Here is a 25,892-nt window from a genome sequence, read left to right on the forward strand (position 1 = left end):
AGCGTTCAAGCACAGGTTCCCTCCAGCACAAGGAATCTGGGGTTGAAACTGAGTAATTTGGCGACTAGAGTGGATGAACAGACAAGATAGTGGTAGGAAAGATGGTGGGACCCTCAGCTAGTGCTGTTGTAGGCCATGGGTTCATTTTAAGTATAAAAGATGGTCATAGTTTGGCTTTTTTAAATGAACACACTGGATGTGCTGTTGAAAAACAATGGTATGAAAAGTCAAAAATATTTTAAGATAAAAAAATTAATGATATAAGTTTTGGGTTTTTTTTTAAAGATACTATGGAGAAGAGTCAAGAAAACACAGTGGTTTAAAAAAGAGAGCGTGAGAGGAGAGAGAGAGAGAGAGAGAGAGAGAGAGAGAGAGAGAGAGAGAGAGAGAGAACAATGGTGAACCAAGCTAAATTTAAGTTTTGGCTTGAACCAGGATTGTGAGGAGGAGGGGGAGGTAGCAAGAAGAGGTCAAATTCTGGAGAGATTTTGAAGATAGAGCAGATAGGACTTTTTATATTAGAAGGTAAGAAAGGAAGAGTAAAATCCCCTGATCAATAACATGAACAGAGATGCCATTTACTGATTTATTCATGACTTGAATAAATCATATAGTGGCTACTTCTCCAGTGGACACAGAGTCAAGCCAGCTAGGGAACAAACCACACAGAGATAGGAGCAAAGCCTACCATTCAGATGGAAATACAAGTACATTGATGCTACGAGGTGTGCACCAGTGCAGCAAACATCTGAGTCAGTAAGGGTCATTTCAGAATCCATAGAAAAACAGCAATATCTCTCTGGGTGCCAAAGAGTTGTGGTAATAATTCATTTTAGAATTAAAACCAGACTAGTCCCAAGGAGCTGGAGAGTAAAGACGTCTCAAATCTCCAGCCCTTCCAAGATGCTATTCTGCTACGTTTTTCCTCACTCCTCTCTTGAGTATATTCCCTCAAATCCCTAAATTTTGCGATTCACTGAAATGTCTACAGAAACTCATGAAACTTTTAAAAACTGTCTCGTTTGGCTGTTTGTGCTTCTAAGTCCCAAATCCTGAGGTCAGCCCGAGGCAAGCCAAATGCAGCCTCTAGAGGCAGCAGTCCAAACTGCTGGGGAGTCAGATCAAATCTTTTGGCTTCTACCAACAGTTAGGAAGAGAGGGTTGGCTTTGATGGAGTTGTGTTTTCTGTCTTTTGGCACAAAAGACACAAAGGATGACCTCTTAAGTCCCGTGCTTTGGCAGAGTCGTATTTAAAGATGCCTTCAGGGAAGCAAAGGGAGTGCCTTGGTCCACACCCACTGCTAAGGCTGGGTCTTACTCCCACCCTAACCCTGTTCCCAAATATAATTAAGAAGGCTCTCCAAAATGGGATGAGAGCCACCAGCATAGAATCTACAATCACCATACTGTCACATAAGGAATTACGGTTAAAAGGGCCATATTAATTGTCTACAACGGAATACCTGCCAACATAAATAAGTCTGAATGTCCCCATTGTGAGGGAGCAGTGCATCGTGTGTCTACTCGCACTCGACTCACTGTTGTGGCGTCAGTTCCAAATTATACCTACCCTCTAGGGCAGAGAAGAACCACCGTTGTGAGTTTCCAAAGCTGTAGCTCTTTATGGGAACCGAAAGCCTTGTCTTTCTCCTGCGCTCCAGCTGGTAAGTTGGAGCTTCAGACCTTGTAGTTAGCAACCCAACTCTTAACCCACCATGCCTCCAGCTTCTTTCATGTGTCAAAACCCAAACTCACTGCCATTGAGTCAATGCCAACTCACGGAGACCCTATAGGATAGGGTAGAACTGCCCCTGTCAGTTTCTGAGACGGCACCTCTTTATGCAAGTAGAAAATCCTGCCCTTCTACCGAGGAGTGGCTGGTGGTTTTGAACTGCTAACCTTGCGATTGACTCACAACCCAACCACTGTGGCACTACTCAACACTATTGCCAAGTACAAATTGGTTCTCTAAGGCAGCTCTCTCAGACACGCCGAGCTAGTAGGTGCTGGTCTGAAAACATGCCTGAACCCAATCCTGTGGATCCAGGGATCCATTTCCTGGATCTCTGCCATTCCTGCTAACTAGCTCTACGATCAGTCAGAGCAAATGAATGAAATGAATGAAAAAAGAGTAGATAAATATTTTGCAGCCCACTCTCTTTGTTTTCTAGAGCTAGCATAACAAGTTACCACAAACTGGGGAGCTGAAAACAGCAGATATTTCCTGTCCAGCAGCTCGAGAGGCTAGAAATTCTAAACCAGCGTACAAGCAGTGTTGGTTCCTTCACAGGGTCCTGAGGAAAATCTATTTCATGACTTTCTCCTAGCTGTTGGGGACAGCTGGCTATCCTTGATTTGCAGACATAGCATTTTAATATCAGGCTTTACATGATTGTCATTCTTCCATGTCTATCTGTCTCTCTTACCCAATTCTTATTAAAAATATGAATAAAATTGGATTCAAGTTCAGTCAACTCCAATATGACCTCAGATGAACGTAACTAACTACATTTGCAAAGACCCTATATCCAAATACATTGACAGATGCCAGGAGTTAGAACTGGGACATAGCCTTCAGGACACACAATTCAGCCCATGATGCCTGGACCCTAATTGCATTGTGAAAGTAATAGAAAAAATTTTGGGTGGAGCAAAGACCTAAACATCCAAGAAAACCTATTAAATTTCATACTCCCCACTCCCACTGCACCCCTGTCACACACACACACACACACACACACACACACACACACACACTCTTTACTTGCAACCATAATCTTATATTCAAGGGCTTCATGTTACCCCTAACATCCTATCTAAGGATACCCAGAGGGGGAGAACATTCCCATCTCCAAAGTGAACATATCATAAACTATTGCTGCACTTCCTCAAAAGCTAAAAATGGAACTACCCTATGACCCGGAAATTTCATTCATAGATATATACACAAAGGACTTGAAACCAGAGCCTCAAAATGGGACTTATACACCAATACTCACTACAGCACTGCTCACAATAGACAAAAAGCGGAAGCAGCCTAAATGCCCATCAGTAGATGAATGGATAAACAAAATGTGGTACCTGTTATGGACTTGAATAAATGACAGCCACTATAATTTCTTGAAATTTTTAAGAGTCTTTATTCAGCTAGCTGGGCTACCAAGAAACTGAAAATGTTTCCCCAGATAGCAGCCCTGAGTGGACTTCTCAGTCCAACTTTAAGGCCAAAAACTCAATTTTCACCTGTCTAGAGTTCAAGCCAGCGTGAACAGAAGCAGAAAGCAAAATTAATGATTAATTGTAACCTCAAGAAGAGTAAGCATGCATTACCAGGTACATGGAAACTATACTAAAATGCATAATAACATCCTGGTTACCATAACATTATCATAAAAGAAACAATACCAAAATTGATAGCAACATCCTGGTTATCATGCCAAGATTAACTATGCCATTCAGACTACAACTTCAAAGGGAACAATATTGAAAAATAATAAAAACAAACGATAGATTGAAGAGTTTAAACTAATTGTATGGTCCTAAACCTGGGCACATGGGAGTACATTCTAAAATTAATCACCAGCAGAGACTTTCCCATCAGGGGAGGAAGAACGGGCAGGTCAAGTAGCAGTCAACTTGCTGAGATGGGAGGGAGGAACGTGCGAGTCATGCAGCAGCTAACAAAAATGGAGTTCCTTTTGCTAGTCTGCCTCAGTACCTACATGCAACAGAAATGTTCCCAGCCAGTCTGAGGAAAGAAGTCTCCTTTATGGATGAGGTGTGAAGACATTATGCTGAGTGCAATCAGTCAGTCCCCAGAGGACATATAGTGTATGACCTGACTTATATAAATAAAAAGAAGGACACGTGTATAGAGATCAAAGTTCATTAGGGGCTGACCTAGGAGAGCATGATAAATGGTGATGGAAGTTTTTCGTTGACAAAGGGTAGGGTTCACAACCAATTATTATAATTGCTGTGAATATTTTAAGCCTGTAAAAAGTTGAATTGGCAAAATTTATGTGATATAAATGTATTTATAACAATAATTTCTTAAAAGAGTCGCTGTTGAGGCTATTTATGGACAACTAAGCCCCCTACGGGGTTTGACTTCTTGGTTTGGAGGTTCAGCGTCATGGGTTCATGGGGCATCACAATTAGTTGACTACATTTGTTAGTGCTTCTGCTGTCCCTCATAATTCATTATTCAGTGTCTGGACTCCTAAAATAGTGCAGACTTCCAGCTGCCAATTGGTCTCTGTTCAGTCGGAGGTAAATAAGAAAAGGAGGCCTGGCTAAGGGGAAGGGATGGATGCGTTGCTAATTGCCTGCATTGAAAACACCTCCTGTACCATGAGAACTCACTCTGAGAACTGGATGGTGCCCAGCCACCATTACTAAACATTTTGATCAAAGATTTCATAAAATAATTCTGACTTAAGTAGAGGAGAGGGGAGCAGGGAACAGAAAAAAAATTTAAGGAATGGTTAGGATGAATATTATGAGCTGAAATTGGCCATGGACGGCCTCTGATGAGTAAAAAGTGTGGTAATAATTTCTTTCAGAAGAATTAATACCAGTCCCAAGGAGCGGGAGATTAAAGATATCCCAAATATCCATCTCTTCCAAGATACACTTCAACTCCATTCCCACCCTCCAGACCCCACTCATTTTTTGAGTATATTTCCTTGAATCAATGCGACATCTCGCAGATACTCACGAAAGTTTGAAGAAATGTCTCAAGCAGGGATGGTACTGTTCAATCTAAAATGCTGTGTTAGTCTGGGTAGACTAGAGAAACAAATCCAGAGACGTTCATATGTGTATAAAGAAAAAGCTTCATATGCAAGAGCAATTGTGCATTAAGAAAACATACCAGCCTAGTCCAGATCAAGTCCATAAGTCCAATATTAGCCCATACGCCCGATACCAATCTATAAAGTCTTCTCCAGGCTCACAAAACACATGCAATGGCACCAAATACAGGACAATCACAGGCCAGTGGGTAGGAAGTCTTGTGGATCCAGTGGTGCTTGTAAGCATCTCAGCGCTGGCAGGGGTCTCCATGTGGCTCATCCAGCTCAGGGCACTAGTGTAGCTCCATGTGTCTTGTCAGCTGCAATGTCTCCCAGGGAGTGAGCCCAGACAGAGTGTGTCTCCTGCCTGTAGGGAGAAATACCAGAGTTCCCAGAATCCTCAGGAAAAGGCTTTGCTCACACAGAGGTCTCATTGGTTATGATCTGATTGACATGCTAGACTCCACCCCTTCACTCTGAATCCTCAATCTGACACCAGATTATGAAACTACCACAAATGTGAAGGTCAAATAGGGGTGAGCCCAATGTAGGGTCCAAAGCTGGAAGCCAAAGATGTCCAAATGTCACAGTAGGTCCTCTTGCTTCTACCAAAGGTCAGCCAGGAAATGAACACCTGACTCTCCAGGTGAGGCGATGATGTTGGAATAGTATGGCGGCACCATTCTATATCCAAAGAAAACAGAGAAAGGTCTCTGCTAACTTCCTAACTCATGGGAAACCCATGACATTTCTCCCTAATCTTTCTTCCCAGGACAGCCCAGATGGTCGCACCTATTTCTGGACTGACGAGTTTCACAGTGGGGGAGCCTACTCCACACGGCCTCCTCCCCGAGGTGAGTACCCTGGCACACGGAGCTGAAGAGACACCGAAAAGGTATCTGGACAGCAGAAACGCTCAGCAGGAACCAAGGGCGGACAGGCACTGCCACTTGATCTGTCTGGAAGTTCACGAGCCACTTCCTAGTCAACAACAGGCAAACTACAGCCTGCCTGTCCAATCTTCTCACCGATTGCTTTGGTCCACACAGGAATGGAAAGTCTGTTTCTGCACTTTTATAAATGCTTGCTGGAGAGGGGGATTGAGGGAGGGAAAGCCCACAGAAGAATAATTTTATTTTTCCTGAGGTGACAAGATCATGTTAAATTCCAATTTCGCCCATAAAGCCCATCACTTGACCCACTTCCACTACAATGACAGGGTTGGGTCGCTTTGAGCAAGTTGTGGTGCACACAGCCATCGAAGGGATGTTAAGGACAGGCTGTTAGGGAATTCTGCAGTCATGTAGTATTTTGATGGGGTTAGCTCAGGACTAGGTTCCTGTGTGGCACTAGCAGTGCTGCTCATCTAGAGGTTGCTGGTTCGAACTCACCCAGTGCTGCTGCAGAAGGAAAGCCAGGTGATTGGCGTCCATAAAGATCACAGGCAAGACAACATGCCGTGCTGAGCAGCTGTACTCTGCCACACAGGACGTCACCTTGAGTTGCAATGGACTAGAGGGCTTTTCCCGGAAGGCATGACTAACTGGAAGCTGGAAGGGTTGTTTTGATGTAGAATTCGCTTCACCCAAAATGAACTACATAGAATGGCAGAAGGAAGGAATTAAAAGTGATGTTGCAGGAGTGGTGTTTGAAGGCTGGTAGCTTGTCACTGAGTTGCGCTTTGCAGTGAAAATAGGAGAGAGCCCTGGGATAGCCGTATCTCACAGGCCACACCTTCTAGCCAGAGAGCAGGGAAACGGCTGAGCGTGCCACAGACCTGTGCTTGCACAAAGCAAGGAAACCTTGAGAGGTAGAAATGGATCTCTGGAAGGTTTTCAGACCCGTGTCCTGACACCCAGGGACGATGCCACCAGCCTGGGTGCTGGATCTTTTATCTGTTACCCTTACCAACACCGCTGCCCCTGGGGGGAGGAATGAAAATGCTGAATCCCCTGAAAAGATCCGATCTGATTTGAGAAGTTTATGCTTCTCCATCCACTCTTAATATTAATACAGAAAAAGAGAAGCAAGAACAGGGCATGGCCTGGGTATAGGGAGATGGGATTTGGAATCTAGGCTCTGTCACCAACTGTAATTTTGAGTGAGCCATACTTACTTTCTGGGCCTATTTTCCTTCCAGGATATGACAAAGATGCACCCAAACCACAGTGACCGTCTCATCAGACGTTTGTGATTTCTAAGTTTGTCACACAAGTACTGACTGAGCATCTTCTTTCAGTCAGTGGCCTCACCACCCAAAGCTATCTATTGTTAACATGTTGGTCAGTAGAAAGTATTTCTTTCCTGTTTTTATTACATTTATGAATATTTTTCCTACGTTGTACTCTTAAGATTAGTGATCTTACCGTCTATACTTGTGTCTAAGCTGAGTTTTTCAGCACATTTTTAATGCAGTTTTAGTCCCATGCGTCAAATTTCCGGGCCAAAGGATTTGAACAAACAGAAAACAGCTTGTGATATTCATTGCTAAATTAGTTTCCAAGGAAAACTGAGCCAGTTCTTCGTACCTCCCAGAGCCAGCATGCCATAGCACTGCCTATTCAGTAGCACTGAGGCGGTTTGAGTGTTTACTCTCTGTAAACACTCTTGGGGGAAATGATGCTTCCATGCTGTAGTTTGCATTTTTTTATTGCTAGGACAGTTGGCCTTTGTTTCCCCTGTATTTGTTGGCCATTTGCATTCTTCTTGTGAGAAACGTTCATTTTCTTTCTTGTTTTCATATTGGGGTAACAATGCCGTATAAACCAAAGAACCAAACCCACTGCTATTGAGTCAACTCCGTCTGTGCAGGACAGGGTGGAACTGCCCTTGGAGGCCCCAGACTGGCATCCGGCACCTGTCTTTTCCAACTGCTGCTCTTGCGCTATTGAGCCCATGCATAACCGCTTCTCACCGGGGCTCCTTCACACTGACTTCTAAGAGCTTAAAAAATAGTACTTAAGAAAAATGACATAAGAATGTAAATTTTCCCTTTGGTTTCTTAATTTGGTTCATTTGGAACCAAAACACGTAAGACAAAGTCTCATCAGCCTTGCTTCTCAGGAGCGCTTTGGCTGAACTTCTTCCGAAACAGATTTGTTTGTTCTTGGCGGTTCTCGGTACTTTAATATTCTTGGCCTGCACCACCATTCAGAGGCATCGGTCAACTTGATTCAATGTCCAACTTTCACATGCATCGGAGGCAATTGAAAACACCATGGTCAGGTCAGGCGCGCCTTAGTCCTCAAAGTAACCTCCCTGCTTTCCAACACTCTAAAGAGGTTCTGTAGAGATTTACCCCGGGCAACTCGTCTTTTGATTTCTTAACTCTTGTTTCCATGAGCATTGATTGTAGATCCAAGCAAGACAAAATCCTTAACAACTTCAGTATTTTCTCCATTTATGCGGTGTGAACTATTGGTCCAGTGATGTGGATTTGGGTTTTCTTTACATTGAGTTGACTTCTTCCTTCAGTACCATTGATTCTTGCTCATTTGCTACATCCTGAAATGGTGGAATGTCTGTCTAATAGTTCTTTTTGGTTCGGTGACTCTGTATCCTGTCCATCTTTTGATGCTTCCTGCATCACTCAATATTTTGCCCATAGAATCTGTCAATATTGCAACGCTAGGCTTAATATGTTTCTTGAGTTATCTCCATTTAAGATATGCTAAGCATGTTCAACCTTTTTGGTTTTCTGATGCTAGGTACATTCCATGATAATATTTATCTTTTCTTCTGGAAATGCCCTTTGAAATTTTCTGCTCAGCTCGTTGACTTCATCATTTCTTCCATGTACTTTAACTATTCGAAAGTTAAGAGCAAGTTTCTGAGTCTCTTCTGACATCCACTTGGATCTTATCTTTCTTTCCTGTCTTTTTAATAACCTTTTGCTTCTTCATAAATGACATTCTTGATGTCCTTCCACAACTCATCTGGTCTTCTACCAGATATTGAATTTCAATGCACCAAATCTGTACTTGAGATGTTCTAAAAAATTAAGGTGGTATATCCTCAAGGTCACATTTCCACCTGAACTTGCATATGAGCAATTGGTGGTCTTTTCCAAAGTCAGGCTTTGGTCTGGTTTTAGTTGCTAATATATTGTGCTTCTTCATTGTCTCTTCCCACAGATGTAGTCCATTGGGTTTCTGTGTATTCCATTTGGAGAAGCCATGTAGCCTGTTGTGTTGCTGAAAAAAAGGTATTTATTATAAACAAGTCATTGGTCTTGCAAAATTTTATCATGTTATCTCCAGCTTCATTTCCATCAAGACCATATTTTCCCAACTACTGTTCCTTTCTCTTTGTTTCCAACTTTTGCATTCCAATTGCCAATAAGTATCCATGCAACTTGATTGCGTGTTTGATCCATTTCCAACTGAAGATGTTGGTAGAATTCTTCCCTTTCTTCAACACTTGCTTTGGTGGTTGGTGTATACATTTGAATAGTTGTATTGATTGGATTCCCTGGAAGACAGATAGTTGTGACCCTATCACAGAGGGTGTTGCATTTCAAGATGGACTTCGCAGTGACATTCCTCTTGATTGGGTCATTCCTAGCATAATGAATCACACGATTTTCTGATTCAATCGGCTAAGATTAATCCACTTCCGCTCCCGGACGCCTAGGATGTTGATCTTTATGTGTTCCATTTCATTTTGGGTGACTTCCGGTTTTCCTAGATTCAGACTTTGGACATTCCGAGCTCCTGTTAATAGCAGGCTTTCCGGCTGTTTCTTCTCACGTTGAGCTGTGCCCTGTCAGCAGGGGCGACGCGGAAGGCTCTACTCCCACAGGTTTAGTCCAGTCAAGCCACCATGACTGAGACTCTTCTTTGAGAAAGCAGCTCCTCCTCAGTCACATGTTGAGTGCCTTCCGACCCCAGGAGCCTAATTTGTGTCACTGTCTCTGACAGTGTTCTGTTTCCATTCATTAGGCCTTCAGGTTTTCAGTGTTTCCATGCTATGCATACAGCTCTCAGAGGAAGTGGGTAGCCACTTCCTTCTTGTAGTCTATTCCTAGTCTAGACTCTCCACTGAAACCTATTCCCCCTGGGTGATAGCGCTTGCACTTGAAATACCAGTCACATGAGGACAACTTTGGGATCATTTTATCAAGTCCCTATTAATCCTTTTGAGATTTTGAATAGAGTTTTATTACACTTATCAATCAAGATCTTTTGAGTCCTTCCAATCAGGAGCATAGGGTAGTGCTTCATTTTGAAATCTCTTTTATGTATTTAAATATTATTTATTATCTTTTTGTTTGTTGACTTTAAAATAACTGGCCAATACTCTACTAGTGTCAGTCATGATAGACAATATCACAATTTAATTCAACATGTGACTCGAGCCTGATGTCCAGAAAAAGGTGATTAATAAGACAAGTTATACAATTTGTATAAGGTCAGTAGATTAGTTGGAAGTAAAAAAAGCAAGACAGATTACTTGATCGCATTGTATCAGTATTTTATTTCCTTGCCTTGTGATTATGAAAGATATTAATATTTGGGCAACTTGGGTGATCCACATAAGAAAACTCTTCATACTATTTTTACAACAACTTATTTGCATGTCTGAAGTTACTTCAAAATGAAAATTAAAAATATGAGTTTAAAAAGGCAAAGGTATTCGCATCTCAATTTTATTTCTTGATTATAGGTAACAGAGAAGAGCTATTATTTCTATATAGCTACCTTATTTATAGCCATTATACTATATTTAAAAAACAAATCCCACTAGTTTGTCAACTACTTTTCTTAATTTGTAGTTATATAATCATTTTGTCTTCAAATAACTATAATTACATCTTTTATTTCCTAATAATTAATATTTCCTAATAACTAGAGTTATTATTTTGATTTTATAACTTAGAGCTCTGGATAAAAATTCTATTACATTCTTGAATAATGAAGGTAATTGGAAGCATCCTTGTTTTGTTTCAGTGAAAATTTCTCTACCTTTTTCAGCATTAAATATGATAGTATATATGGTTTAAGAATAGTATTCAATTACTTGAGCAAATATTTAATACTTAAAATATTTGTTTTATTCAATTAGCATTTATTAGTAAATATTTGATTAACATTTACTATTGTTAAACAGTTAATGATAAAGAATACTAAAAATTACTCTGTGTTCTACCCCCTTCCCACACACATACTTTAGTGCAAAGTAATGTTCTGGCCAGAATTTGGTAGTAGTCTTTTGCAGAGTTTAAAAGCATAAGCTACTACAAAATGAAATATAAAGGCAAAAGGAAAAGCAATTTAGAAATGAAAACACACTGAGTCAAATATAGTTCCTCTTTTCTTTCTTTTTAGTTATAATTTGTGAATAGGAGGTATCACATAGTTCAAAAATTAAGCAATTTAAGGGGCATTGTATTCATGTTAATAATTGAATGATTTTTTTAAAGATAGCAAGAATGGTTACTTAGTGTGTCAGTCTGGGTTGACTAGAAAAACAAATTCATGGATACTCATATGTGTATAAGAAATACCTTTATGCAAAAGAGCAATTGTATATTAAGAAAGTATCCCAATCCAGTCTGGATCAAGTCCATAAGTCTGATATTACCCCATATGTCCAATGCCAGTCTATACATTTCTCTTCAGACTCACCCAACACATGCAATGATGCTGAATGCAGGAAGGTCAGAGGCCACTGGGTGGAAAGTCTTGCAGATCCAGTGGTGGTGGAAGCATCTCAGCACTGGCGTGGGTCTCCACGTGGCTCCTCCAGCTCCAAGGCTCTGTCTGAAATCAGTGTAGCTCTATGTGAGTGTCAACAGGAATGTGTAGCAGAAAGACAAGCAGAAAATGTATACAGCCTCCAGTGAGCTATTGATCTCCTTCACACCTCCAAATGAGGTCATCACGCTGCAACCTGATTGACAGGCTAGACTCCACCCCTTCACACGTTGATGACAGGAGATTATGTAACTGCCACACGTAACAAGAGTGTATCCTTGTCATTGAATTATATATATAGAAAGGGTTGAGCTGGCATATATTTTGTACATTTTCCAAAATATATATTTTTAACTTAAGCAACTCTAATGTATACAGTGAAAAGTCTCACATCCTCTCGCACGTCCTCCCAGTCCTCCCTCTACCCTTCTCAACAAGTAACCACTTTTATTACACTCTTTTATTGTGTTCTTTCAGGGCTTACCAACATGTAAGCAAATACAAGTACACTTTTCCTTCACTCCTGCTCTTACACACACCAGCCAGCGTGGTATATGCACTGTTCTGAATCTTAATATTTTAACTCAGTAAGTTGCGGCTTCCAAAAGTTTGTGGGAAAATTCTGTTATCTTCTCATTCCATGAACTTTTTGATATCTCCTGGTAAATTTTAAATAGCTGTTTTTCTCAGTAATTTCAGTTTTTCTCAGCTGCTTTCTTTCTTTACATTTCATTGGGAGCTCATACAGATATTATAACAATCTGTAGTTCAACTAGATCAAGTATAATTGTACAATTCCTGCCACCATAATTTTCACATTTCCTGTCTTCTTGAACTCTTCGATATCAGCTCCCCTTTAACCCTTACCTTCCCCATCCTACCCCCTAGGAACCCGTAATATATATGATATGTTATATATATATAATACATATATCATAGTGGCTGTATCTGACACCATCCAATGGACCCATCCCCCTACCAATCTGCTATTCATTCCCCTCATTACATAGTTATCATTGCTATCAGTTCCCCTCCTCCTGCCCCAGCTGCTTTCTTGATGAGTGAGATTAATACTGCTAACTCATGATGAATTAGGTTACTATCTGTCAACTCAAGGTTCCAGAAGCAAAGAAAGAATACTGTCTTTAATTATCCCCTCCCCCCTAGTAATTTTACGATTTGTTGATTACTAACAGGAATGAATGGAGACAAAGAGAGAACAGTTCCTGCTTCCCCTTTAAAGCAAGAAGTTGGGGAGAATAGAGCTGTTCATCTCGTGCTCTACCTGTGATCTAATGTTTGGGGCTTAGATTTGCATTGCCTCTTTCCATGTGAATAGGCCTCTGCTTTTCTTTTTTTATTATTTATTTTTTAAATTTTGCTTCTCATAATAACCTTTTGTTTCCAAAGGACTCCTTTAGAACAAACATTGGTTATCTGTCTACTCTGATGTTGTAAATTCCAATTTTAACAAAATTGGAGTTTCTCCTCTCTTTAATCTTGTTTGTTGTTATTGTTCCTCACATTATGGCCTTGAGTCACATTTTCCCCAACTGGAGGACTGCAGATGCAGAGTTTCTGAGCTAGGACATGGTGGTTTTGTTTTGTCTTTTAATCATTTTATTAGGGGCTCATACAACTCTTATCACAATCCATAGATACATCAACTGCGTAAAGCACATTTGTACTTTCATTGCCCTCATCATTCTCAAAACATTCGCTCTCCACCCAAGCCCCTGGCATCAGCTGACATGATGGTTAATGAAAGATCCAACTTACAAAAATTTACCAATCCAGCAGGAAGCTCCATGCAGAAGAAAGCACTCTTACAATGATGATCTCCAAAAAGAAATGTCTATGGAGATTCATGATCAGAAGGGTGAAGTGTGAAAGGGCACTCAGACACTGAGCTACCAGACGTAACGGAAATGGCTAAACCAAGTGTGAACCTGACTCGATTTTATTGAAAGCTCTTGCTTCTGCATTTTACAACATGTGACTCGTGACTGCTTTCTTAACCAAATAACTTGTTGTGTAACATTCTCATGAATTTTAGAATTCCAGAAGAGACTGGCCCCTGGAAAAGGACATAATTCTTGGTAGAGGGTGAGCAGAAATGAGGAAGATGAGATGCATGAACAGTGGCTGCAACCAAGGGCTCAAACATAACAATTGTGAGGATGGTACCGGAGTGGGCAGGGTTTCCTTCTGTTATACATATGTTGCTATGACAGATTTATTGTGGCAACCTGGCCAATAGAAACATGTGGGATTAATATGGTTGCATTTTGATTGGGGAGGCAAAGAAATAAATGGCTCTGCAAGGCCCACCCCCCTCTCTCTTACTCTCTGGTGACCAGAGCATGCTGGAGGGTGCTGCTGCTTTAGCTAGTTCTCTGCCTCAACCGGTGAGCTACAGCACCTGTGGGCCAAGCCAACCCATGGATCGTGTTGCTAGAGTTTAAGGCTCGTTGGAAACCTGCTTTGCCACGCTGCTGGTGCATACAGCGCTTGAACTTAAGGCTGGTGGATCCTGTTGCCTTGCATTGCTTGCATTTGATATCCCATCCAGGTCTGCTTCACTAAGCTCCCGAGCTACTGACTATTGCTGGGCCACCCTGTTATTTGCTGCCTGTGAGGCCGACTCTGCTTGCCTTGCTCTATGGAGGACTCTGCTGTCTTGGGCCCATCAGTTCAGGTTGAATGGAAAGACTTCCAGTATATTAACTGTTCCATGGAAGTGAGTTGCACTGAACCCTCTGTACTGCTGTGTGGACTAATTAGCTGTTACATTCCTTCCCACTGTATAAATGTATCTATCTATCTTTAATCATAATGTCCTGGTTTTGTTTCGCTACAGAACCCTGCCTAACTCCATTGCTATGAATTGGAACTGACCTTACTATTAGAACATATCCAGCCCAGATTGTATAGTAGGTTACACATTGAGCTGTTAACTGCAAAGTCACCAGTTCGAAACCATAACCCTGTGTAAGATTTGCTGCCTTGAAACTCACAAAGAAAGTTCTATTCTGCCCTATAGTGATTTGGAATCCCCTCGGTGACAGTGAGGGTTTTTTTTGTTGTTGTTGGCTTGCTGGTTTGGAGGGTTTTTTTTTTTTTGGGGGGGGGGGTCCTTTCTGAAGAGGCAAAGAGAACTGGGAGGAGAGTTGGGCATACTGTTTTCAAACATGCCAGCCAGCTGAATGCAAGCTGATAAGCAAAACTGGTGCAGCGAGCCGCCCAAGGGCAGTATCTGCGTGCAGTGTCGCTGGGAGTTTCTGACCAAGCCAACGGAGGGAGATTGTTGCTGGAAGGAAGCATGGGGAAGGGAAGTGCTAGAGAAGAACTGAGTCTGAGCCAGTTCCACAGGTGCACCATAGGAACCTAATCACAAGGATGATTGACAACAGAGAAAATGGCATTGTCAGAAAAGAAGGCAGTTATAATAAAAAAAAAAATAAATAAATAAATAAAATTTAAGAAAAGAAAAGAAGGCAGTAGGGTTGCCACCCACTATGGCAAAAGATAAAGGAAAGCGGGGGAAGTATGATTGGAGCCTATTAAGGAATAAATTGTATCCTCAAAAAAAAATATATATATATATATGGTAAATCCTAACTTCTATGCCAAAAGGTTATAATCTCATTTGGAAATGAGTGATCTGTTGTGTCAATAAGACAGGAGTGGCATAGAGTAAATAAATTGGTTTTGAGGTATAAAAGTCTAATGAGAAGCTAGGAAGTCGAAGAGCAAGAGACATGCCAACCCACAGGAAGATTGTCAAAAACCAGAAGCTCAAAGAAACAGGAACCTTCTTCCAGACAAGAGTCTTCCCCTGTTTTAGATGTCTAGTCTTCTAAATTGTGAGAAAAGAAATTCATCTGTTAAAGTCATCACCTTGTAGTATCTATCGTGGCAATTATGAAGCTGACATTGAGATCAGAGAATCATTCATGAAAAAAACACAGGGAATAAAACAATCAAATTCAGAATCTGAATTATATGTGGGTGAAGAGAGACAACGGACAGTGCAAGACACAAAATAACAATATATAACTGATCAAGGATTCACGAGGGCGGGAGGGTGTGGGGAAAAGAGCTGATATCAAGGACTCAAGCAGAAAGAAAATGTTTTAGAAATGTTGATGGCAACACATGTACAGTGTGTTTAGTACAATTGAATGATGGATTGCCAAAAAAAGAGCCCCTCAATAAAATGATTAGTAATAATGAAAAATAATCTGAATTATCGCTAATGATTAGTGATTGTTTAACTATGGTGTTATAACTATAGCTAAGGATTAGTGATCTGAATTTCTGACTAGGATAATGGTGGGCAGGGAAAGGGCGATCACTGAAAGAATATTGTATTAGAATGAGTAGCTTGGGTTCAAGTCCAAATTCAGTCACTGCTTTGATCATGGACAAGTCCCTTAATCAGTTTAAATGCCTGCTGGTGCTAATATTATTCACACTAAACACAGGACAACACTAAATTTAAGAAGTAAGTATTCAATGGGTGAAGGGAGACCTCAGACAGGGCAAGATATGACAAAATAATAATTTATGAATTATCTAGGGTTCATGAGGGAGGGGGGAGCCGGGAGGGAGGGGGAAAATGAGGAGCTGATGCCAGGGGCTTAAGTAGAGAGCAAATGTTTTGAGAATGATGAGGGCAATGAATGTGCAAATGTACTTTCCACAATTGAGGTATGTATGGATTGTGATAAGAGTTGTATGAGCCCCTAATAAAATGATTTAAAAAAAAGAAGTAAGTGTTCAAAGGTATTTAATCTGGGTGTTTTTCCCCCTAGAACAAATGTTGACAAGGCAGACACCAAGAGCAGGGTTATTTTGAGTCAGAAGAGAGAGACGTATGTTGTAATCTGCTGACTGGCTGCTGCTGCTGCTTTCAGATGTTAGATGACTACTCTGAGGTGTCAAGTCACTAAGGGTTGTTTGTCCATCTATCATAACTTGTATGATGCTTTCAATTGCCAGTGTTTCGACTCAAAAGAAACATATTACACATCTGTGATGGTTAGGTTTTGTGTCAACTTGGCTGAGCCAGGTTTCTCCACAATCGAAGCTTCCAATTGTAAACCATGTCAACAGTCCCCTGATGGAATCTGTTGCAGGCAGAAAAAAGTTGTAAGAGGAAGAGGGTGGGTGGGGTACAGCGGCCTGGTCAGGTAATAGCCCTGGTGCAACTGGAAGGAAATTGCCTCAGGGGTGAAGTCTACTCCTACTTAAGCAGACTGTGTGCTCTTCTAGCTCGGTATTATCTGTTCCTTAGACTTGAGCCAATGGCCCAGTATATTGCCTGCCAACCTTTGGGGCTCTCAGCAGCCTGCCATCCTGCCTGACAACCTTGGATTCATCCCCCTCTGCCTCCACCAACCTACGGTCTTTCTGAGTCCTGATTCATCAGTCCCAGCAGCTATGTGAGTCAGGAAAGGCCAAACTGGTCTTACCCACTTCTACAACTGTCTGAGCCCCATTCTTGACATAACTTTATACTGGCTCAGAATTTAAAACCTCAAAGTCTCTTAAAAATCCAAGTTGTCATTTAAATTATTGTGATGAGCTATTTTTTCATATATATTTAAATTAAGACAGGCTTCAAAGGGCCTTACACACTGCTTCTAAATAACATGGGTGGATTGCTCTACTGAATTTATTTAAGATACACACACACGTCCCCACACACATTGATTTTCTCTGTAGAGAACAACCATACCTAACGTAGCATCTAAAGGTCATTATTCACAAAGATAAATGTTAGGGCTTTCTAGTCCCCACCTTCACATCAGGTATCCACTCTTTCCAGTTCAAAGTTACCTCCATGACACTGGCTATGGTGTCATAGTTTATCCATAAGTCTAAAATGTTGTTGGGTGCTATCAAATCGGCTCCGACTCACATGGACCCTCTGTACCACAAGACAAGCAAGACCCTGCACCATCCTCCCAGTTGTTCCTGTTTCACTAGGATGTCAGTCCCTGACAATGTTTCCACGCTAGCCAGATTTCCAGTGGCTCCTTCCTCCGTTTGTTCTGAGTCTGGAAGCTGTTCTGAAACACATTAACTTTGGGTGACCCTGCTGGTATTTTAAATGCTCGTGACATAGCTTTCAACATCGCAGCAACATACAAGCCACCACAGCTCAATAGACTGAGAGACGTGATGGTGAGTCGAATATAGAAAACCACAATCTGTGCGCATCGAGGCCACACCAATGCATAGCAACCCTATAGGAAGAAGCACAACGGCTCCAACAGTTTTCCAAGGTCGGAATCTTTATGGGACAAACAGACATACTGTTTTCCTGTGGAACAGCGGGTAGGTTCAAACTGCTGACCTTTTGGGTAACCAACATCAAGCTACTTAGCCCATGTGCCACCAGGACTCAAGTCCAACATAGTTCTTAGCACAATATGCTTTCTATTTTTGTGGTTGTATATGTGTCTGGCTCCTTCATAAGGCCATTAAACATAAAAAGGCATCCGGGTGAAGAATCACATACATACAGGCCAGGTCTAGGAGAGGTCAGCGCAGTTACTCCGTTGGCACCAGGGATATGCCACGCTCTACCTTGCATGGATGTTCTTATCAATCCAGGGAGACCCCGGTGAGAGAGCGCCAATGTCCAAGATCCTGCAGTCTGGGACCCTCCAGTTATTCAAGACAGGGCCTCAGCTACTAGCCTGAGGAGCAGCTGGTCACACAGTACTTGTGGTCGCAGTCTTTCCTGCCCGTCTTGGCCTATGCTCCCAGCCTGACCACTGCACAAAATGAAGAACTGATACACCTTTCCTTTTATTTATTTTTCCTTCTTTTTATTATTCAAGCACAATGTTAAAAGTCATAAGAGGTACTGGGCTGGTTCTTGTGTGGTCTCCAGTGTTTTGGGGATGACAGAACCCAGCCCCTAGGAATGTGAGAGCATTACTCCAAAAAGTGAGCGCTAGTTACTGTGCCAAGTTCAAAGGCCCACGTCAGACCCTGGGCACACGCACAGATGGGTTAGGGGGTGGACTCCAGTGTGGGAAAGATCGGGGATGGAAATGGATTCAGAAAAACAGCTGAGCTAAAGAGAATCTGGCACCAGAAGGGTCTTGTGGGAGAAGTGGAAACGATCCTCTCCTCTCTGCGATGACCTTAAGGACAAGGAAGGTGACCCCGCAAGAGGGCCAAAGTGGGTAGCAGCTAGTTGGATTCCATAAGGCAGTGGCTGGTCAACTGGCACTGTGAGGGGGAGGGATGCAGGACATAAGAAGGGAGACGAACTGTTCCAATTTCTGCGCAGCTTGTTTGCCCGCTGCTAGGACTTCCTCGTGATTGGCCTTTTCCAGGCTCTCGTAATTCAGGACCACCTTGTTGGTGATGAGGGAGAAGCCAAAGACTCGAAGTCCACAGTGCCGTGCTACTATAACTTCGGGGACCGTGCTCATGCCTGGTGGGAAGAAGGAAGGAAGCCAATTGTCAGGATCCTCAACTGACTCTTCACCGTTGACCCTCAACTTCCATTCATTCCCACCTCCAAGTTTACAATCACCAAGTCTCCTCCAAAATGCAAGTTGTCCGTTAAATTGTTGTTCTATATCGATTTTAATTAAGGGAGAGCTTCAGAGGAGAGGGCCTTACACATTTCCTGTAAATACTGTGATGGCAATAATAGTCTACTTCGTTTGTTTTAGATAATTTCCAAGTCAGTGGTAATGATACAGACAGTCCCGTGGGGGCACAAACAGTAAAATGATTATTTTCAGCTGAAAAGATGGTGGTTCAAAACCACTCAGCGGCACTTCAGAGGGCTGGAGATCTACTTCCAGAACACTGTAGCCTAAGAGCCACGTGTCCAGGGAACTACCAATGACGTTTTCATGAGTCAGATTCCAGGACGCACACATGAAATGACAACAACAAAGAATCCATGACAACTGGTTTGGGTTGTTTCATTTGGTTCTAATGATTCAATGCCCTCTTCAAATCAGTGGTACTGAAGATGGCCATGTGGTGATATTTTCTAGAATAAGCCTTAGAAATAAACAATGGGTTATATTTAGACCCATTAGCACTGTTTCCTTTGTCTCAGAGGCGTTATGTGTAGTTGGTGTTGGGTGTTCACTACTTTAATATCTTCCGAGAAGAGAAATCAAGTGATTCAATCACCCTTAAATCAGATTTTCACTTGTTTTTCCTACCCCTCCAAATCCTTTTAGACCAGATCCCTCCCTGGCCACGCCTCCAGCCAAGACCCCTTCTCACCAACAGCATCTGCCCCCAGCTTCTGCAGGAGACGAGACTCTGCCACAGTCTCAAAGTTAGGGCCCGCCAACATCACGTAGGTGCCTTCCTGTAGTTCTTGCTTGTCCCCCACTTGTTTCCAGGTTTTGTGAGCGATCTTTCTCAGATCCCGGTCATAGGCATCAGACATGGGAGGGAAACGAACTCCAAACCTAAGACACAGGTAGTAGAAGATCACTTCCGATTAATGGACCACAATGTGCTCTCTCGGAACTCTTAAATAAAACCTAATCCCCACACAGCCATCAACACAGAAGCAAAATGATGTACCTCTCCTCATTGGGGCCTATCAGAGGATTCTGGCCAGAGAAACCAGGCATGTTGATATGGTCACGGATCAGCATGATATCACCAACTTGAAACTTGGGGTTGAGTCCTCCAGCTGCGTTGGTGACCACTAGGGTGTCCACACCCAGAAGCCGGAAAACCCTCACTGGGAATGTGACCTGGGAAGCAGGATCAGAAAGGATTCAAAATCTCACCACTGCAGACACACAGGTCTATGAGGGAGCTTCAACGAATTCCTGGGAAATGGAATGAACAGATCATGGAACATTCCCATGAGCTCTCTGAAGGCCCTGGTACCTGGTACACATCATGGAAGAAAAAGGAGTGGACTAAAACCCTACCTAGGCCAGACAGTGAGGTAATGACAGAGGGCTTGTGATCAGCAAGGGTTTGAAATCTCCTCAATGCAGCCACCAGCTATCCGCCACTCACCAAGAAGAGACAGGAGTGGACTAACCCCCTCCCAGCCCAGCTAGCTCAGGAAATCGGAATTATGGAAACACTGCCTGGTGATGGGTTGTTTTCTCCCCCTTCTCCCCATCTCTCCAGGCTGCTGTCCACTTACCTTCCAGAGGGGGTAGCCTTCGTACAAGTGGAATCTGCCCTGCATCACCACACAGGCTCTGCCATTCAGGAAGCCAAACACCAGCCGACCAGCATGTCCTGGAACTGTCCGCCAAGAGAAAGGCAACGAGTGGGAAGATGCCTTCATGACACACACAGCCACTGAGTACTTCCTGTGGCTCCCTCCATGTGCTCAACAACACGCAGCCATTGAGCACTTACCGTGGCTCACTCAACATGCACAAACTGAGAATACAGTGAGTGAACCCCAGCAAAAGGCATCCTGGGCTGTGCCTGAGACATGAATCATAATCACTCAAATGACCATCGAAACACACTCTGAGATTAGAGCAAACAAAAGCATCCTGGGCTCTGCTTTCAGGAAGTTGAGGTCTGATAGGGGAGATAATCATGATCCTCAATCTTATAAAAAACCGTATAATACTATATAACTATAAAATATAATTTGATGCTAGAGCTATGGGAAGACAGGGGCACGAAAAGAAGGAAGAAAAAGCGTTTGATAGAAATTACAAAAGAATGTGAAAATCATGCTGCTAGGGGTGGGGGGAGGAGAATGAGGAAGCATACATAGAAACTATAGACCTTAATAGCGTCTAGGTGACAGACACAGGAAGCCCCAAGTAGAATTTTTAAATGGACAGATTAAGGGTGAAAAAAAACAACCCTAATCTACTTATCACTTAGTGCAGGATGCGCCTCACTGGGGGTGGGAGTGGCAAAGGCCACTATTACCTCTCCCAGAGGAATACAGGCCCCACCCCTCTCTCTGTTCAAAAATTCATTCTCCAGGCCCCATTGCGGCCTCCCTGCTCAGCACTTCCTCCCAAAGCTTTGAACAATATTTCCTAAAAGCCTTAACTCTGCAGGAAAGAGGAAGGAAGGTAAAAACGAGAGATTTTAACATATGGGTATAAACCAGAAGCAGTTAGTTAACAGAGAAGTTCATAACCGAACCAAATTACCTACCCTCGTCCTTTGCCAAACCCTTTTCAAAGTCTCAGCTTCCGAGTTTTCCGGGTGGCACCAGAATCCTGACAGAATGCTATTCTCAAATGCCATGTTAGAGATATCTTCCTAGCAGAGTTTGAATTTGTATAGGGAGTAACCTACCCCTTACCGCTCCCAATGGCCCAGTCTGAATGAGGTCTTGTGTGTTCTCTGTGTATGTGTGTGCAAGAACATAGCAATCTGTGTGTTTATTTGTTGCTGGGTACTTGTACGGCAAGCTACACCTTGGGGCATGGAGAATGATGGAAAGACATCAAACATGGGTGGCCTGACTGTGTCCTGATAGCATGGGAAAAATATCATCATGTAGTAGTTCAATTGACATAAGTATGCCAGCCTATTATGGAATCTCTGCTAGGATAATTTCCTTCTAAAGTCATTCTGGCTCACGGTAGACTTTTCCCCTCTCTAACATCTGCTTTGGTTAAATGCTAAAGAGTATAGCCAGATACATCAGAGGTGCAGGCTTAGAAACAATGGCCTCCACTCCGCGGATTGCACAGAATCCCATCAATATCCCCCAATCCCATCCTCCCGTCCCCACTGCCAGTACCTGTACTTCGGGGGAAGTTGGGAATCTCGCTGTAGTCAAAGACCTGGGCCTGAGTTACTTTCTCAGCCAGACCTCCTAGCCCAGAACCACAGATCACTGCCACTTGAGGTCGGTGCTTGGTGTGGGACAGAAGCCATTCAGCTGTCTTCTGGTAATCGTCATATGTGAATCTAGGAAAAAGGAGAAACCAAGGTGAGTTCCACTTCCATTCCTAGGGTATCACCGTCACTGCAGAGAAGATGGCAGGCATACTGAGGCAGCAGGGGACAGAGGAGTTATCCAAAGACCTGGCCCAGAGAGGATGCTCCTCTCCCTCACCAGAGGCCTGGCTGCATTCACCCAACTACCCACCCCTCTGGGAATCAGACTGAAGTCTGATGTAAATAAACCCAGCTCTGTGTTAGTCTGGGTAGACTAGAGAAATTTATAGATGCTTATAAGTGTACAGGAAAGAGTTTTATGTAAAGGGCACATTAAGAAAACATCTTAGCCTAGTCCAGATCAAGTCCATAAGTCCAATATTAGCCCATAGGTCCAGTATCAGTCTGTTAGTTCCTTTTCAGACTCACACAGCTATGCAATAATGCTAAATGCAGGAAGATCAGAGGCCAGTGGGTGGAAAGTCTTGTGGATCCAGTGGCGGCAGAGCATCTCAGCGCTGGTGTGGGTCTACAAGTGGTTCCTCCAGCTCCAAGGCTCCGGCTGCCATCCCCATAGAATAGATCCATGTGGTTCGTCAACAATAATGTCTCGCATGGAATAAGTGTGTGTCCTGCCTCCAGCAAGCTATTTATCTCTTTCGTGCCTCCAAATGAGGTCATCAAGCTGCGACCTGATTGACAAGCTAAACTCCTCCCCTTCACTCTTAAGAGTCTCAAATTGACAACAGATGATGTAACTATTACAAGCTCCATTCCAGAGCCACCTTGGTGAGTTTAATATCTAACTTATGAGAAGAACAAGCTAAGAAGGAAAAGCGAGATCAACAGTTGAAATATAGTGAAAAAGAAAGCAAGTAGGGTGAAGGGGCTGGGCCTGATGAGAAAGGCAAGCATCCGCAGTGGGATGCAGATCTACCTTAGAGCAGGAACAAATCCAAGCTAATCTCCTTAGTACCCCTTCATCCCCCACTCAAGGGGTAAATAAGGCGAACTAACGACCACAGAGGGAAGGCCAATTGCCTCACCCTCCAAGTCTCCCCTCAGCCAATTACTAAGAGGTACTAGTGGAAGTCTATGTCATCCCTCGTTTTCCTGCATCCGCATGTCTGGGATTCCCATGCCTCATAAGGTTTCCCAAGACTATGTCATTACAGAGGCAGACAGACTTCCACTTCTTTTTCTTGTGGAACAGCTGGTGGATTTGAACTTCTGACCGTACCATTTACCGAGGCCTTAACCACTCCTCCTTCATGAATCCTTGGCTGCTATAAATCAAAGAGATATAATCAGCCTCATGTACCTTAAGAGTGTCAGCTTAAAAATGACTTACTAATGAAATAGACTAATCAATTCCAACAAAAAATGGCGCTGACACACACAATCCTTGAAAATCTTTTTTTACAACTTTTACCTCACCTGTGATTTCTTCCCTGCCTCTCTTCACCTTTGCCTGCCCACCCCCACTCTCTTTGCCAAGAGTCTTTACCCCACAGGGACATCAGAAGACAGGAAGACCCAAGGACTTACACTGATCCAGAAACTGTACACAGGCAGAACCCAGAACTTCACTCTCACTTCCAAATTCCCACCCATGCAAGAATGTTACAAAAGAAGACGGAACTGTGATGTGACCAGGCTGAACACAGCTAACCAAGTCTTCAGAGGAATTATTTTTTCAAAAGCAGAGCCAGGGAAACCATCTATGATGCTACTGTACATCAGTCTATCTGCAGAGAAGCGGCTAGGTAAATAGGCAGAGAGCAGGGCAACAGAGCTGGAGTCACCTGACAAAGAAGCAAGGAAGCATAAGGAAAGGACCATCAGGGGACCCTCTCATGCAGAAGCACCCCCAGCAAGTGAAGAGAAAATCAAAGAAGTGCCTAGCTGTTGCCTGCCTGGAAATGGAACCAAACAAAGCCCTCAGAGGATTTTCACCAGGGCTATCAGCCCCTCAGGGCACCCTGGGATTCCTGAGCATCTAAAAGTCGCTGAGAGCTCTAGTGCTGGAAACTTGGTCAGGGAAATGCAACACAAAGCAAAGGGAAGGGTTTCTAAGATGTGGGGGAAGGGGAATGGGCGGGCTCTGTAGCTCAATTCAATTGGCTAGAATTTTCTTCTCTCCTTAGGGAACGCTACCTCCCCCACCCATCCACCCCTCCCTTGGAGACTCCATCCCCCAATCCCATTGATGGGGTTTCCTACTTGGAGAAGGGAGTTAAAGTCTAGGAAACCCACACGGACAGTTCTACCCCCGTCCTCTTGGGTCATTATGAGTCGCCATCAACTCGATGGCAGTGGATTTCGTTTTAGTGAGAATGGGCATGGACCCGGCCGATCTCTTTTGTAAAGGAGAAACTCCTGATGGGAGCATCAAAAGCACATCGTGCTTTTTTGCCTAGACCCAGAATATAATCTGCTTTTGCATCTGCAGGTCTTTTCCCGGTCTGTGGAGTGGGGGGCCGGCGGGTCAGTCCCGACACCGCTCCCGGCATCCAGCCTCGTGCGCCGGCTGCTTTTACGCGTACACTCCACCGCACGAACTTGTCTTCTTCCTGTGCTGGTGGCGCCTCCCCTGCTAGGTTCTGTGCGCGCCCTAGCGCCACGCGCCAGCTGCCACACCGCTTGGTCGCCTTGTTCCTGACACCGGGCTCCAAGCCAGGCCTCTCTGCATCTCCCAGGCACTCGCTCCCTGGCAGCCATTTCCCCTCCCCAGGGGCCTCAGAGGCCCCACAGACCTGTTTCCCAACTCACTGGCTCTCCATGGTCCCGGCGATGCCCTCGGGATGAGTCCGCGTGTCTCCGCTCGGATCCGCTGCGCTGGATTGACATGCGAGCGCTGAGCTCTGGCAGGCACACTCAGTGCCCTGAGCGCTTGGCTTTTATCTCCAGTCCCTCCCGGAGTCCCCAGCCAATGGCCGCTGAGCTCGCGGGCTGGGCCTGTCTCCTTGGTGACTCACCCTGATTCAATCACCTGTGGCTGGGCTGCAAACCTCGCCCAGGTCCCTCTTCCTCCCGGTCCTGGACCACCCTTCAGCCCTAGGGGCATCCATCCTTGTAGCACCGCCCCTATTCCTGAGGGGGCGGGGCGGGCGTGTTGAGGTTTTCAGAAAGGAGCTCTGCGTGTGCAGTGGACTGGAAAAGCCGGGACCAAAGTCCCGAATCCTCTAGGTGCAACTTCTTCACGGCTTGTGTACAAGCCCTGAGAAATTCTAAAAGGAAATGCCAAACCGTACATGGCACACGTTAGCACGAAAGGTTGTGCTCCTGTAACTGAGGCGCTTCCTGGGCAGGAAAAGCAGGGTCCACCCTGGCCACCGTGCTGACCCGAAGGTGACACGGTTTGAGAGAGTAGTCGTACCTCGTAATCTGGAAGCCTGCGTGGGAAGAAGAACCCGTTTAGGGGCAAGAATCCAGCCGATATGACAGGGTAGAAAACGCCTCTGGGGGCTTCTAGAGTGTTCAAACCGCTGACCTTCTGGGTAGCAGTTCA

The 25,892-nt window shown here is 43.7% G+C and overlaps 1 protein-coding gene across 2 annotated transcripts; it reads right to left on the reverse strand.

Annotated features, from left to right (window-relative positions):
* Positions 1-18,298: 18,298 nt before the first annotated feature.
* PNP (purine nucleoside phosphorylase) lies at positions 18,299-25,465 on the reverse strand. Of its 2 annotated transcripts, none has more exons than XM_075531433.1 (6): positions 25,154-25,465; positions 22,242-22,411; positions 20,658-20,761; positions 20,075-20,250; positions 19,766-19,956; positions 18,299-18,950 (listed from the first exon to the last, which is right to left on the reverse strand). In XM_075531433.1, exons 1-6 carry the CDS (start codon positions 25,162-25,164, stop codon positions 18,733-18,735), a joined length of 870 nt encoding a protein of 289 aa, XP_075387548.1. In that variant the 5' UTR covers positions 25,165-25,465; the 3' UTR covers positions 18,299-18,732. The 2 variants fall into 2 exon arrangements, with proteins under 2 accessions (XP_075387548.1, XP_075387547.1); XM_075531432.1 differs by having other exon boundaries at positions 25,360-25,463.
* Positions 25,466-25,892: the final 427 nt, after the last annotated feature.

This window comes from Tenrec ecaudatus, chromosome 14 (genome assembly GCF_050624435.1).
Source record: "Tenrec ecaudatus isolate mTenEca1 chromosome 14, mTenEca1.hap1, whole genome shotgun sequence".
NCBI classification, from domain to species: Eukaryota; Metazoa; Chordata; class Mammalia; order Afrosoricida; family Tenrecidae; genus Tenrec; species Tenrec ecaudatus.

Bases quoted from the DNA above. Each gene is read 5' to 3' on its own strand.
- PNP (XM_075531432.1), bottom strand. From the start codon at position 25,448: ATGCCCCTAGGGCTGAAGGGTGGTCCAGGACCGGGAGGAAGAGGGACC. The intron at 20,251-20,657 runs GTAAGTGGACAG...CCTGCTTCCCAG, and splicing joins AAGGCTACCCCCTCTGGAAG to GTCACATTCCCAGTGAGGGT. The intron at 18,951-19,765 runs GTGAGAAGGGGT...TCTTCCCACCAG, and splicing joins GCTGGGGGCAGATGCTGTTG to GCATGAGCACGGTCCCCGAA.